Raw genomic sequence first — 16,484 nt, forward strand, 5'->3', positions numbered from 1 at the left:
TCAGAAAACCTACAGAGACACTTAGGTCCAGTGTGAAAACATATTGATCTGAACATTAAATGAAAAGTTGTAAAATAAATTGAAATATGCACACCGTCCAAATTCTGTAACCTCCTGTATGGGATAAGCCAAACCAGAAACCATTCCGAGTTCCCTGAACTCTCACAGTTTGGGTAAAATAGTACAAAAATAATAATAAAAAGATAAAAAAATAAATCACACCTCCTTTAACAAACACAAGTCATACACTTCTAAAAGTATAGCTTGGTTTGTATAACTATACTTAGAGCAATGTACCTATTCACACAGCTGTCTGATCTGCTCCAAGTAATTCTCTTTTAAAAGAGACTAGTTAAAGATCTATGAATGTGAAGCTAAATAATTCCTCAGAGTTATTTTATGATTAGTCTGGAGTTATTGAAGTTAAAGATTTGTTTAGCACCAGAAGCAGGTGGGTTTTGCTGCAGTTAGAAGTTTCCATAACAATAACAGGAGAGCCAATTAAAAGCCAATTAGTCATGGACATTACGTTAAGGTCCAGTACTTTGCAAACTCTCCCCTCTTCAATTTTCCTTCTCTTCAGCTGCCCATTATCCTCAGCACAAAGAATTCCAGATGGATGGGGGCTGTTTGCCCGTCTCCATGGGAGCCCTGCCGCGCTGCACCCTACACCAGCGCTTCCCAGGCGTCTTCAGCACCGCGTCCCCCTCTGATCTTCGCCCTAAACAAACGTGCTGTTTATTCACTCTTCTTATTATCTATGAAGACCCATACAATGTTGTATGAATACTAATGAGAAGAGAATTAAACCCAGGTTTCAGAATGAGTGAAGATTCCTCCTTTATAGCATTTACCATGACAGCGAAAGCATAGCAGCTGGCCTCTCGTTATGCTCCTCTTCAAACCCTGAAACCTCTGCCACTTGAAAATCACATTTGGCATTAAATAAAAAGCTCCCAGACAGGGGAAAAACGTGACCTAGTGGTTAAGTCACATGATGAGAAGTCAGGAGGTCATGGTGTGGTGTTGTCCTGCTACCCAAGAGCACCACCATGGCTCCATCCTTGCCTCCATCACTCGGTAAGGGGGATGAAACGCTCTGTACTTCAATACATGAACTAAGGAGCATGAAGCAGCCCTAAGAGACAGCCTTCTGTACCGTTTGGCTGCATCTGCTTCAAAGACCAAAAAGCAGAACTTTTCTTTCCAGTCAGAAATCTGAAGTATCCTCCAAAGTGAATGTAGGATCCGGTACAGATGGCAAAATTCAGAGGAGGAAACAGCCCTTTTCTTCCAATAGACCAAGCTTCATTAGTATCCTTAACGCTAGAGCTTCTGGGCACCATTTCTAATTAGAAACTTCTTCAATCCATCTCATGTTTAGTTTCTAGTTGAGTTTAAAGGAATGCTAAGTTTGCCCTTGCAGCTACGTGAGCAGCATTAGCAGCCCCCTTTCCCTGCCACAGCTTCTGTATAGCCAGAGATCTCTGGCTCTGCCCCTTGATCTTTGGCACCAGCCTTGGCAGGTTATTGCCTTAAACTGGTTTTGGATGACACGAATGAAAGCCAGCTGTGTTTATACACCCCTCCTTTGGAACCCTGGCCCAGGACAGCCCCCCTCCCTTTCCCTCTGTCACTAGGCTGTTGGTCCTGTCCTTTCCCATCACCTTCCCTGGTCACTCCTGTGGATAAATCAGTGCCCAGCACCACACCGGACCCCTGCCAAGATGCACCAAAACAACAAATTTCCAATATTGTTATTTCCAGCGGATCCTGGACATTATATATAGATGATCAAATACAGAAATTTAAAAACCCAAACACACATTGGAGACTTTGTATCAACTCACACTGCTGCTTGCTTTTTTCTTCATTTTTATCTGGCATAGACAAGGTCTGAAATTCCAGCTTGTCTGGCCACATGTTCCTTCACACACATTTAAAATATGCCCCGTTCCTAAACATCTCGAAATAATTCCCACATATGGTTCTAGAAAACAACACCACATCGTAATCTGTGCTGACTTTTTATTTAGAGTGCAAGGTCCACAAACTTTGCAATATTTCTTCTGCTGGGGAAACTAAGGCACAATGCAATTTGATGCAAATGATGGAGCCTGTGCCAGAACAAAGATTTAAATTCTGGAGCACCTGTGTCTGAAGACCCTTGCTGAAAACTTACATTTCTTTCTAGTTTCCCAGTGAACATCTCCAGAGGAGACAGACATGGCTGTCTTTCATCAATATGTTGGGCAGAAAGACCTAACAAGACATGGCATCTCCACGGCTCCCTCAATTTCTCCACATTAAGAGCGCGCTGATGAAGTCCTCTCAAGAAAATTACTAAAGAACACAAAGTACAAACTGATTATATCATCAACTAATTGCAAGTTCCCTTGCAAGAACTACAGAGAGGTAAAAGCTATTATTTAGGTCTGTCTCGAATCTCATCTGAACAGAGGGAGTCTGCTATTCTAAGTTCTGAATTAGATGGGAAGGGCTGGTTTTCCCACCAGACTTCCTCATGCTCCTTGGACTGCAAGATGGATTGGAACCAGGCTGCCAGACGTAGGGAGTCACCACCACCAGCTGCTCTCCCATTAATCATCACAGCATTTACCCCCTTCTGCCATAGAAGATTTTAATTCTCCATGTTTTATGGGTTAAAGTCTCAACCAGCTTTGAGAGTACAACGAATATCCACCAAAACGCCAACATCTCTGTACGATGCGAGCTGTAGAAATCTCTGAAATCCAAACAGATCTAAAGCAGACTGCAGCTCAAAACTAAGAGAACGATCTGCATGCCAGCTACAGCCCTCAAGAAATAGTAAAGGTTCCTCATTGAGCACCAGACTCCAAAGTATTTTTGCCTTAAAATGAAGGAAATTGTTACATTTTCTTTTTCTGAAGCATGCTGTTCTCATGAAAGGGAATACTACTCTACCCACAGTAACTGCCCAGAACACCGAAGCTCTGTGATGCTTCCAGGAGCCCCGTTTTGAATGCCCGAGCTTAACACTGCTTTTTGTGCACTACCCCATAATTATTTTTTCCAGAACTAATGAAGCTAAGTGACTAGCCAGGCTCCACTCTGGGGACTGCTATTTCCCTTGACTTTACAGGAAATCAAATTGTTGCTAAGATAAATAATACCATAAATGAAATATGTCATTAGTTTTTAGCCAGTCAGCTCTACTCAAGGGGGTAAAGTAAGGGCTGGTTCCTAAGCATGGTTTACCTCAGCTACTGTCCCTGGAGATATTTTGAAATATTGACTTCTGTTGTTAAATTCATGATCTTATTTACTTAGTATACTTCCACAAGCAACAAGGGAACTAGTACTGGTGCGGTTCAGGAGCTGACAGCAGCTGTGTTGGATTAAACAAGAGCTCTCTGCAATACTTGGCTCCAACTTGGCATCAGCTTTTCTATTACTACATCTGAAGTCCTGTTTGTAGCAGGGGTTGAATTTACAGGCAGGAAGCCTTCAGAAGATTTGCACAAAAATCCACATTACACAACTTGTTTCAGTAGGACCAATTGCTGAGTGTTTTAACTCTTTTTGTTGAAGACTGAACATTCCTTGTACTTCACCCATTAAACAATATTCACCAGACCACAACTAATCTTAGGAAGAATGTGGAGGAAACTTAATTTCCTATAAAACTCCTGAATTTGGTTAGATGTCTTCTGCATACAGCTTCTTTGTGACCTACACAACAGCTCCTGCTAGGAAAGGAATAACCACATTTTTCTGTGGTCTAAATAGGAAAATACCCTATGTAACTATTGAAAGTAAACTTTCTAAATAGTGAAAAAGGAAGCAATGGAAATGTAATACTATATAGTTCCTATAGAACACATTACACAACATACATGTGTAACGTGCACAAGCTTGAAATGGACTGGACTTGGTGGTCAGTTTGATACCTGACAGGTAGCTTGTTCCTACCTTGGCAAATGTCTGATATAAGCCTTACATGTATAAATTGATATACCAAACTTCTATTTTTCCAATGTAACTATGAGTTTCTTACTACATTATAAAGGTCTCATTTCTTAAATTCTCCATAGCTCTGATTTTAGCAACATTTTATGGAATTAAGTTACATATGTATATCGTGTGGGAAAACCAGACTCCTAAAATAAATTCAGTATTATGTGTTGCCTTTCTATTTCACAGACCCCGTTTACTACTTTGCATGTAAATGGGAGTGTCTGAATTAATTTTCTTCAGTCAACTACATTGCATAATTCCGTTGTTTTTCCTCTAAAACAGTGATACTGTCTTTTGGTACATCCCTATGAAATGGAAGGTAGGAGAGTCAAACCAAATGTATTCCAACAAAAAGAAGCAGTAGCTATAATGGACTCATGACTGACATTTCACATTCCACTCCCATTCTTACCAAAACATAGTATTTAATTATATTGTTAGAAGATAAATCTATATTATTCAATTTGTTAGATTTTGTTTCGTGTACAGTGGAAGTACCCCTTTTACTATACGCAATGACTTGTACTGTCTTACATGCTTGGGTTGGAACATTTTCAACTCAACTACATGTTAGAGGAAAATTCCAGAATACATTTACATGTGCTACCCTGAATTTCCTTGAAGGTACTCGCCCAGGGCCGTCCATTTAGGTAACTATAAATTCCTCAGTCTGAACAATCACTGCCCTTCATTGAATTAAATTGCTTCTTTCAAAGATACATTTTGCTGGCAAGTTTAAAGACCCATATTTATCAGTTACATTATTTGATCTCAGTGGCATCCCTTGAGAGCCCATTTCCTTTAAAACACACAGATGTCATATCCTCTACATTCTACTCAGAGAAATACACCATTTCAAATGAGATGGTCAGCAATTCAGAAGCCCGTTACCAAGATGCTTCTTACCTGTAAGTCACTTTCAGATGTATCGCTGCGTATGCATCGTTCTTTTTACCTTTTCAGTCTCTGACACTGCTTCATCTTCAGTGCTCAGAAGACTTAGATGAGAACTGCCCGACATTTCTCAGTCAGAGTACGCATCCAAGTGACCAGATGCACGACTTGGTACCCTGGCTGTGGCGCTATGGTGCCACAGTGAAGATGAAGCATGTACTGCCCTGTCACCGCCGGTGGAAAAGGGAAAGTTTGTGGCCAGAGTAGGCTGTTCCCATATAGAGTTTCTAGAAGTCTTTGACCTGAACTAAAAGCTGCGTTTAGCTTTTACAACCTAAAGAACAGCTGAAACCCACCTTGCTTTGATTCTTTCTGAAGCAAGCGAATGCAGCCCTCAGGGGTTCGATTTTGCAGGTGCTGAAGGTAAATACACCCCTGCTCTTCCACAGAGTCCCAGCAATTGCATTCACATTCACTCACGTGCTATGCCGTGCCCATTTGTCTTGGGTTTTCAAGTTTCCTCAAGTCCACTTTGCTGTGCTTTTCTTCTCCAGGTCAGAAATGGAGAGATGCCAGCGCCCCCCCCGAAGCAGCCTGGAGCAGAGGGAGGGAGCAGCCCCAGCAGGGGGGAGATACCCCCTGGCCGTGCCTGAAGACCGACGGCCTCCCACTGGCGGAGCCGGGATTTCCGAGAACGGTATCAAACCCAGTACCCAACTACTTTATGTGCTCAGCGATTTGTAACATCCTCAGCAGAAAACCCAATGTAAATATCAACCCAGCAAATCCACACACCAATCCTAGTGAATCTTGAAATCCTAGACCTAAACAAAAGGTAGTATCCCAGCTTTCTAATTCTCACTCCCCACATAATTTTACATTTAATAAAAGACTGAACTTATCACTTCAAGCTATGATTTAAAACTGCTTTTTTCCAATATGATTTCACCTCACCAAAACCTTTTTCCTAGCTTAAAAAGCTGAAGTTCTGAGTTTTTATTTACAAAGAAATGAGAACTCCATACAAAACCATTTCCAAGGAAACTCTTTGCAGTTAATATTCTGTACAGTCCCCCACTCTTTGGGAACACCCTGGCCACCACAGTAACTCTGAGAAGGTCCAACCTGTTTCACACATGTGACGTTAACTCCTGGCATAACATTGCACACGTGCAATTTCTCATGGGGCAGCATGAAGCATTCTTTGAAAGCCTTCTAAAAAAAATAAATAAATAAAAATCACTGGGTTTGCCAAGGCTGGCTCTCACTATCAATGACCTTGAGTAGGCTTTTGTAGAGCCTACGGTGTCAAGGGCTCTCAGAGACAGCAGTTTTTCAGGAGGGGGGTCATTTAGCTGCAGTAATGAAAGACATTTATGATAGCAGTCTTGGAAGCCAAACTTCTTCCCCTCACCCCTGATAGTGGTTTACATGCCAAGCAGACTAATGCAAAGTTTAGTAAGTTTGGTTTACCTTCAGTGATTTATTTTTTCTTTGACATATCTACTTCAAAGAGGACAAAAACATTAATCTGACTTTAACAGTACTTAACTGTTAATTGGGCATCTTCACTGCAGGCTGGAGAACTGTACCTAGTGTCAAAACATCAGGTTTTAGGTATGGATTGAATGGAGCTGGCAAGCAGCTGCTTCGGCATGAGAACAACATATAAACACAATGGTCATTGTAGCACATTCTCCATGTGGTTAGACTTGCAAAATAAACCTGCTTTTACAAATGTTTTTATCAGATCAGACAATTTGCCAGCTCAAAGGTAGCTTCCACATCTAACCTACACCGTCCATGTTTCAAGTACAAGCAGCTTTTTAGCAAAAGCTTTTCAAACAAAAAAATTTTTGTGCTTATAGATTTAAAAATGCAAAAAAGCATTCCACCAAATAAAAAAGGATTTCTTAGGCATAAAAGAAAAAAATAACTCAGAAAGTTAAATAAATATCACAACAATAAAGTGTTCTATGATTCTACCGACCAAATATTTTTTAAATATTAGCTTAGTAGAAGAACTTCAATAAAACACTGACTTTATGTTTGCATAAGAAGTTTTGCTTTCCCTCTCTAGTTTCCAGTCCTGCTAATGATAATCTACAAGGGGAACATAAAAGATAGTCTCTTTAGCATACACATTCCGTCAAAGCAGAGGATATTCCTGCGTGTGTGTGTGCAGGGAAGCATTATGAACATCTCTGATATCGTTGCATGAAGACCATTTGAAATTCACACACCTTTTCCTCCATTTTTAAAAACCCTAATCTAAGCATCTGCTGTGCCAGATGCTGCAGTTAATTTACTGGATTAAACATACCAGTCTGGAGCTCTGTAAGGAATCCATAGCATTGCGTGATCTGTTCTCATGGCTGCCACAACAGTTATAAACTCTGCTTGTTATCCCTTTGAAAACCTATGGCAAGAAAATAAATGATGATAGGAAAAAAAGTTCACTACTAATGTATCACAGATTGCAAACAGAAAGTCTTGTTTGTTTGTTTGTTTTGGCCATGCACAGCCTCATGGAAACAAAACGCTTTAATAAATCAGTTTGTCCAGGGAAAGCATTGCCATGAAAACACAGCCATTCATTCTCTAATTAAGGAGCAATACTGCGTGCAATGAAGCTTTGTCCCTGCTTAGGCAATAAATTACCGAACATGATAAGCTATAAATTAGGCACATTGAATGCTACTGGAATGAAAACTGCATTTACAAGCATATGCCAAGTGTTAATTAAAATTTAAAAAATAAAATAAAAAAAGCCAACACCAACACCCCCACCCCCCCCCAAAAAAAAGAAACCCACAGCATGCCACGTCCCTTCGCTGTGGAGCACTGTGACAGGGAGGTCACTGGCACAGCACAGCTGCCCCCAGCCGGGTGGCCTGCCCAGCTGAACCTGCACACCACTCATGGTGCCACTAAGGTCACGTGTTTCAATATTTGAAGGAATAACAGCATTTGGCTTGAACACTCCATTAGAATTCACTAAACCTGTGAGTAAGGTCAGTCATTATAAAATTTAAAATCACATTGACATTAGCTTAACCTGATGTCAGCTCAAACCAAGTGTTCAGAATGCAGGTGTGAGCGCTGCTTTTCGTGTGCTCAAGGATTCAAAAGACTCCCAGTAAGTTACAGGCACCACAATAATGCTCTAAGTCACAGTAAATATCTTTTTGTGATAAAAAGGAGTTAAATGCAGTAAAAGTTTTTATAAGATACAGCTAAAAAGTTCAAGTATTACTGTAACAGTACATGTATATAAATATGTATTGTAGGCAGTTCATTCATAATTTATTTGGCCTGTGGGGAAACATTAGGCTTAGGTAAAAAGTGAAACAATTAAACATTAGATAGCTATGGGTCTAATATTACGTTTATATATCAAAATTACTGTCCCTAAAAGACATAGTAAGGGAATGAATTAGAGAATGTTTATATCAAATTCCTGCATTCTGAGTATGTGTTCAGCTACTAAAATGACCATGCAAAAAAAAAAAAAAAAAAATCTTACACAGCACAGTGGTTTCCCACCCCTCTTGAAAAGCGTACATTCAGTTGTGTACATGAAGAATAATTGCCCCCACCCCAATAGCACACTGATCCATCACACTTACCCTTATGTTATAATTACCAGAAGGGCAAAAGAGAATTGAAATTAAATACCCGCAAGTTACCTGCAAGAAGGTGCTGAAGTATTCAAGACTCGTGCAATAACAATTTGCAGAGGGTCCCTCACCTCAGCTTTAAACCCCTTTCCATGGATGCTGAAGGACCCCATCCTCTGTTTCACTGGGGGTTTTAAACTCGCTTCTTTCTGTCTCCGTAGCTTAATTTGCCACAGCTACAGCACCTCAGGGTTGTTGGTTTGCTGCTAAGTGGTTGTTGGTTTCTCGAGCAGAGGATCAGCTGTTCCGCTCGGTGGAAGGCCAGGCTGCCTCTGATGAAGAGGAGGAGAAGTGGGCGGGAGACCAGCCAGCCCAGGTGGACCAAATGAAGAAAAGATTGGCCAAGCTCCCTTGCTGTGGCAGTGGGTAGGTACCAAAGATTAATGCTATTTGATGTCTTTGCAATTGTTACGGCTTTGGCTTTGCAAAGATTATTTCTTGACCTGAAGGCATCATGCCTGCAGTAAGGAGCAGTAATACTATACAGCAAAATCAGCGGGCCATCCCTCACAGCTCATGGGGAGCAACGTGCTGGGTGTTCCCACCTAACCCTGACCCATGTCACCTACGACACTTAACCTGTCATCTGTGCTGCCAAGCGTTTTGCAGGAAAACTGGCTTTTACAAACACAGACCTTCATCATGAGCTTTCACTGCCTTTTTTTTTTTTTTAATGTCTATCTAGATGTGATGAAAAAATGTGGAAAAAGCTAATGTCTTATTTAGAGACCACCAACACCGATGGCTACGAAGCAGCCCCTGCGGAGCTTGCAGACAGAATCACACAACTGACTGAACAGCTTGAGCTTAAAGGGCACGAAGTGAAAAAATTGGAAACAAATATGGAAGAGGTAACAGGTGCCAAGCTGAGTGTGAAAGACTTATTTATGTATCTTTAAGTAGTTGCATTTATATACATATGCATTTATATTATATTCCGGCCATTCTGCTCTCTGTTGCTGATGTTTCTGACTGTGCCATTAGTTTGTCAGCTCAAACATCTCATGCTTTCCTGGAACACCCACGTTGCTAGTCTGGTTCCTACCTGAAATTCCATGTGTTTGCGGGGTGAGATGCACGCCGCCCACCGGGCAGGCTCTTCGTACTGTCCTTCATTTAAATTGTTTCACATGGCCACTGGTGCTGGGAGTGATCCCCCACGGACAAGGGGGCACGCTAGCCGTAGGGTTACCAAAGGCAGCTTGCAGCGGTTCCTGGGCTGTGGATGGAACATCCTCATGTCCTCAGACATCCAGCTCCTCTGGGAGCGCTGAAACGTTTCAATGAATCCCTCCAGCCGGCTGAGGTGCAGGGGCTCTCTGGTTTGAAATCCTCTGGAGGAAATCATCCAGTTTAACTGGTTCCCAGGCTCAGACAGATATGTTTACAAATAAAAAAACCAATTAGTTCTCAGGCTTAGCAGCATGTTCAACTTCCCTTCAGCAGAGGTTATAACCACAGTAATTAAAAGCCCCAGTGCAGTATCCTCTTAGTCCCACGTAAGCTTACTATAACATCAGCCACAGGTGGGCACGGATTTAACGTTAGCGATCTTTCTCTGAAACAAAAATAATGCACCATATGCATTTCTTTGGCCTGCTTTGTCTTAAGGTTCAGTTAGCGCTTGGTCAGTATTTTATACCCCTTCTTTCAAAGGAGCGTAAAGATTTCAGTAGTTCTGGAAGGATTATATCAATCAGTAGACTATTTGAAGTAGGAGTGAAATACTCAACCACTTTACATGTTGCTGTTCTCTGATTTTTATCAGTATTTCGTGTCATTTTCCTTCTTGACTAGGTTAAATGAAAGAGTTTACTTGTGAAGAAACAAAATTAAAACCAGAATAAAATCATATTTGTGTCTTACACAATTTGCAGTATTCGGGGACAATTTATTCCTGTAATGCTCCTTAGAGCAACACAGAGCTGCTCTCTATACAGCTTAGCCTCAACCCACATAAAAAACTACGTTTATTCTTTTACCTATGGAAGGAACTACCTTCCTGTAGATAGTGCCATTTTCTTCTTCTCCTTGTTTTTTTTCTCCATTCAGAGGTACTCATCTTCTTCTGCAGTATCGTATTGCCTTCTTTTCAATCTCTGCTGATGGATATTAGTTCTGTGCACCTTGTTCAGAAAAGTACCATTATCTATAGATTAATACAAGATTCCAGGACAAAAATGGAGTCTGTTGCTCTTGATTTAAGGACAAGCAGGGAGGTGAATAAGACAGTGCTAACTCAATGCAACATTAATTTAAAATCAGTAGGATGAATCATTGCATTACCCTCTAACTTTTATTTAGCCAGCATTTGTATCTTGTGCGCAGTTATAGGTATTTTTTTTCTGATGCCACAAAATAGACAGCCAAGTAATAAGTAAATCCTTTCAAAAAGGTGACTGTTCTATAATCAGCACAAAGCAAACAGGAAGACTGAGAAAGGCTCTCTCTCATCTAACTTGCAAATAAATATATAGGCTAAATAAATAAATCACCAAGAACACTTTCTCTGATGACCTGACAAAACGACCTTATACGTTGTTCGGTACGCTCCTGTTTGGACCTGCTCAATGCTGAAAATCAGACAAATAACAACAAAGCTAACAAGTAACAAGCTCGACAAGCAAGGGAAGAGCTACACTCTCAAATACTGATTAACAATTGCTTCAATCTAAGACTTGTAAAACCAGAGGATGAAAGAGTTCTGATATTTGTCATATCTAGAAAGTTCTGCTCTCCATCAACTGAACATTTAAAAATGGTTTCTGCTGAAGACAGGGTGGTGAAGGTGTCAGGACCTGGTGATAATAGATGGAGAAAGCATGAGTGAATTCTAAAAACAGCGATACACTGCCAAGTGTAATGTTGCAAAGAAAGGCCAATTATTTTTTCTAAAAGCTTGCGTACAATCTGCCAGCTTAATTAAAAAGACAATGAGTTTATGACCTGCCATACAGGGTCAGATGAAAAGTTCATCCTGATCTCACCCATCTGATGGCAAACAGCAGTTGGTTAGAGCAAAGCAATGAGAAACAGGACAGAGGATTTTCCTCCTGGTATTACTCGCCTGGTGCACAATACACTATGGACAGACACATCTTGAACTGGACGTTGCAGGGAGTATCGTGTTTAATGGCCAGTATTAGAGCTATTTACTGTGAATTCACCTTTCCCTTCTTTAAAGCTAGTAATGTTTTTGGTATCTCAGGGCAAGGACTTCCACATAAAAGTTCAAAAGGAACAGGTTTTGAGGATTTATTTTTCTTAGCTCTAAATCTTCTGCCTGATCATCTACTGTCACCTTGGTTTTGTGCTTCGGAATCAGCAACTGATCTTTCTCTTGTAATACAAATTTAAAGACTTTTACTACCAGAATTACTGCCTGGGTTATCACCATTCCTAGTCTGCCTCAGCTCTCTTGGTACAGAAACCATTACTTACTTCTGTTATTCTGTTTTATTCTTCCATGTATTTTTCAAGCAGTTACCTTTTTCGAATGAGAACAACTGAAAATGTGCTTAGTATTCAAATGCAAGCCCTTCGTGGCACAATGATAGTTTCTGGTTTGTCCCCAGTTCCTTTTCTAATAGGTCCTGGCATGCATCCTTCTGATCCCTGCTGCCCACTGAGCAGTACCTTCAGGAGATTACTTTTTTTTTTTTAATTACAGCTTTTCTAGATCTCCTTCTCCAGTGGCAGTCGTCATCGCTGCATATATGCAACATTGCATACCTGTCCTGCATGCCTTACTTTGCCTTGGTGACACTGAATTTCACCTGATCTTTGATTGCCGTTATCTATTCGGTATCATGAACACCTGCTGTAATTCTTCACAGGCACTTTTAGTTTTGATTACCCCCAAAAAAACACTATTGAGAGCAATCACACACTTTCACATTCAGCTTTTTTTAAAAACCCTTTATGAATATGAGGAAGAGCTGAGGTCTGAACCCAGCTCCTTGTGAGACCCTAAGGATTATCTCCCTCCACTGTGAAACCTTCAGCCCTGGTCACTCTGTGCTCTGCCCCCATCCCACCTTTTAGCCACTGCAAGTCCATGGCAGGATCTGTGCTGCTGCCATGTGGCAATTACCTTTTCTTCCTTTTATTTTGAGTCTGTGGTGATGAATCTTATCAAAAGCTTTTTTTCAGATTTGAAATATGCTCTATCGACTGAATTAACATTATCCATATATATTCATAGGCCCTTTCAAAGAAATCGAATAGATTCTCCATTATGTTCATCTATGAATTCACCAAGTCCCTCCTCGATTACAGTTCCAATCAATTTGCCTGACAGAATTACTGATACTCTCGAGGGGATGTGCTGTTCCTCAGATCATCTCTGCAGCCTCTTCTAAGAACTGGTGCTCTGTTTGCCACCCTCCGGTCCTTTGAAGGGGAACAATTCAGAAGATAAATTGCACAGCACGGTTCAGCACTTCGTCCTGCTGTTCTGTTACTGTTTCCTTCCCACTTTGCCAACGTTTCTCAGGTTCATGGAAAAATGGCTCGAATGTGAAGGCCTCCTTAATTTCTGTGGAAGAGAGGATAGAATTATTTTCTCTTACATTCCTTAAGGGATTTATGCATATTGATTATTCATTGTCCTAGATATATTTGTGCACACCACTCCAGTGCTCACATTTTCCCCGTGGCATTCTCCCCTTTCATAAGAGGGCTGGCTGTCAGCAGCAGACTTCTCAAAACTGGTGTTTGGCAAAGCAGTATTTCCATTTCACAAGCAAGGCACAAACCCAAAATCAGGCTTTGCTGAGGGACTTTGCCAAAGCTAAGAACAAAACCCTCTCCCCTCTGAGCCCGGTGACTTAACTACTGACCATCCTTCCTCAGTATCTAGGTTTTAAAAATAACTTATGCTTAACTACCATCATTACCTCAATGCAAATGTTAAGGAAACAACAGGTGCTAGATGTAACCTAGCTAGGGAAAACAATTTGGGAGAATGGGGCACTGAGCCACCGTCTTCAAGCAAAATAAGAAGACAAAGGCGGCATACCCCTGTGCATCAATGAACCAAAGGCATCAGGAGATCAGCATCCTTATAGATGACAAAGTGGTTGTTAAGGCAGAAGTGCTGTGGAAAGCAGTTTACTTACTACTGCGTAGGAAATGGAAGCAAAAAGGGCTTTGTAGGAGCGGTCAAAATGAAGAGGGAAAAGAGGCGGTAGTAGCAACAAAATGCGGCGTCCAAGTACGAGTAGTGGCCCTCTGGGCTAAGCGTATTGCTTGTGCTGTCTGTGCAAACCAAGCAGCTGGTTGTGACGCTAGACAGCTGTGGGGAACTCGAGTGGCGTGTATGCTAAAGAGAAAAGTTTGGACTTCTCCTATTGCCGTTTGTGTGTGAGACTCACTGCACAGCTCAGCCTTTCAGGAACACCCGGCAGGGGACAGGGGATGCCCTGTGCAGCTTTCCAAGGGCGGCAGTTTTGCCAGCACGATGAAAGCAGCAGCTGAAAGCAGCAGATAAGTGATGTTAGGGGTGCAGGACCAGGATAGATGGGCACCTGTTATGAATTTCCATAAGCATCTGTCTAATTGCATATTGGGAAAGTCCCTTCTACACTTAAAAATAATTACCTTTTTACCTCTCTGTTACTTGGTGTGACACCGCTTCAGCTGTACAGGGGAACACAGCTACTTCATGTATTTAGTACCTAGCTATGCCAGGTGGCATTTACAACGTGGAGGCAATCTCCAATATAATAAAGAAAACCACATGTTTAATTCATTGAAGACCTCCCACAGCCTCTGAGTATTTGTTAGGTCTCGGCTGGACTGCTGACACATTGGTGGTAACAAAGTTGGCTCTCCATACAGGAAAATGTTAGTCTATTCATCTAGAAGCAGTGTTCAGACAGGGATGCTGAAATCATTGTTTGGCAGATGGACCAGATTAAGTGGTCCAGACTTCTGTAGTTGTTGTACAGCTCAGTGGAGCTGGAGTGCCTCACAGGGCAAAGCTCACGGAGAGCTAATGGAACAGGCTGATTTCCACCGACAGGGGAATAAGCACCAGCTAATATGTACTATTAGCACTGTCAGAAACTCAAACGACCTTCTAGAAGACTGGGTGTGGATCAAGGATTGTTTTCTTTTTTCACTCTGATGACACTTGTGTTTTAGGGAACTGGAGTTCCTTGCCATATATTAAAATTCACTAGGATACAAAATTCTGCCCCAAAAAAATCTATTAAATACTGTGTATATTAAGGCCTTCACCCTTTTGAGTTCAACTCTGCTCTTAGTTATTTCTAAAACTGCAATAAGAGAAAAGATGACAACAAAAAGGGATTAACAGAGCCAGCCAATCTGGCATTTACCCCACATGATTTTGTTTCTCCCTGTAATATTAATATATTTAGATTGTGCTTGCAACAACAAATTGCAAAATGGTAACAATTCAGAATGCTGAGCACAGTAATGACTGAGAAATAAGTTCACTTCTATTAATAAACCTGAAATCTGTCAGTGCTTTCAAAGGTCCAAAATTAATATCTAAATGACATATTTTCCAAGGAATGCTTTTCAGGCTCTTTTTAGCAGCTTGGCCACATACCTGCAACAGGCTTGGAAGGCATTTACTTTTGCAAATGGTGCAGCAGCTTTGTGGTTCGAACTAAGTCACTTAGATTTTGCATGGAAACAAAAGCAACATTTAAAATCCTGACCATTTTTTCACAGGAAGGTCTGAGACAACTGACAGGCCAGCCCAGCTTTGGAAGGTCCAGGTCTGGGGAGACCCCTCCTGCCTGGGATTTCTGTACTGTTCAAAAAGTCTTGTTAAATCCAGACTTTTCTGTGCTTAGCTGCAAACCAATGATTGACCAAACACACAGGCCAGTGTGTGTTTTGCAGAACCAGAATCTTAAATTTCTTTCCTTAAGGCACTTTTTTTTTTTTTTAAAGCCAAAATACTTGAAAGTAGCTAATTACCTTCTTGTTTCACTGCATGTACAGATGTTTGATATGCAGGAGTTGCAAGACAAAGACATGATTACATTGGTGAGGGCACGCATATGTAGAGGATGACAGGAACGCAAAAGATTAGAAAACTGAAATAGTAATGCTGGTATTTAAAATTTCTGAATTTTATTCATATATATACGAATGTGCTTGCATCCAGCGTTTAATGAACTGCCATTATGCACAAGAGCAAAGCACGCATTTCCTAGCAACTGTTGATTCTTCGCTTTATGTGGTATGTTACAGAAATGTCTACCTCCTTTCAAGAGAATCTTCTGGAGTAAACTGACATTTATCAGATAAGGGGGAAAACTTAGCTTTGCAATTATTGGGAAAAAAAGGGAAAAGCTCCAGTGCTTTTAATTTCCTGTGTCATTGTCCAGATGAAAGGCCCATTGCTAGGTGAACTGCAGCAAAAGGTGGAGGAGACTGAACTGCTGAAGATGGAGCTGCAGATGTTGGAGACTGAGAGAGTTAGGCTGTCACTGGTGGAAGAAAAGCTCATGGATGTTTTACAGCTGCTTCAACAACTTCGAGACTTGGTATGGCAAGAAAGCAGTCCAGAGACTTAAAAGTGGGTTTTGACTGTGTCCTTTCCAAACTAAAAAGGATGTTCGTACTTTCTATTAAGTACAAAGTCCTTTACACCAGGACACATTTTTATACACGTTTGCCCTGGGAACTAACTTCTGGTGATTACAGAAAACTTTTAGACAGCTATGGCTGACTTTCTGAAAGAAGCCTAGAGGCCTCCTTGGATCTAGACCTCCAAGCTTTCATTATCCTTTAAACAAAAATTTAGAGGAGACAAGGAAAACAAAAATGCTAGTAATCCAAAAGATTCTAGAAGATTATTTTTCCTTCTAGAAAAAGACCTTTGTTTAACTGCATCCTAATGTGACACTGAGTCAGTATTAAAGGGAT

The 16,484-nt window shown here is 41.0% G+C and overlaps 2 protein-coding genes across 3 annotated transcripts in view; one reads left to right on the forward strand and one right to left on the reverse strand.

Annotated features, from left to right (window-relative positions):
- The window catches only part of CFAP92 (cilia and flagella associated protein 92 (putative)), an 89,149-nt gene extending 73,213 nt beyond the window's left edge, over positions 1 to 15,936 (reverse strand). Inside the window, 2 exon segments of the mRNA XM_055805205.1 lie at positions 7,217 to 7,312; positions 9,619 to 15,936. The gene's annotated coding sequence lies outside the window, so the exon portion shown is untranslated.
- The window catches only part of EFCC1 (EF-hand and coiled-coil domain containing 1), a 61,303-nt gene that overhangs the window by 33,327 nt on the left and 11,492 nt on the right, over positions 1 to 16,484 (forward strand). The window contains exons 3-6 of one of the 2 annotated variants that reach the window (XM_055805599.1): positions 5,448 to 5,590; positions 8,807 to 8,939; positions 9,259 to 9,424; positions 15,944 to 16,102. In XM_055805599.1, coding sequence (XP_055661574.1) covers positions 5,448 to 5,590; positions 8,807 to 8,939; positions 9,259 to 9,424; positions 15,944 to 16,102 — 601 coding nt within the window. The remainder of the gene's footprint in view (positions 1 to 5,447; positions 5,591 to 8,806; positions 8,940 to 9,258; positions 9,425 to 15,943; positions 16,103 to 16,484) is intronic. The other variant, XM_055805600.1, reaches the window with a different exon arrangement.

This window comes from Falco peregrinus, chromosome 5, assembly GCF_023634155.1.
Source record: "Falco peregrinus isolate bFalPer1 chromosome 5, bFalPer1.pri, whole genome shotgun sequence".
Lineage (NCBI taxonomy): Eukaryota > Metazoa > Chordata > Aves > Falconiformes > Falconidae > Falco > Falco peregrinus.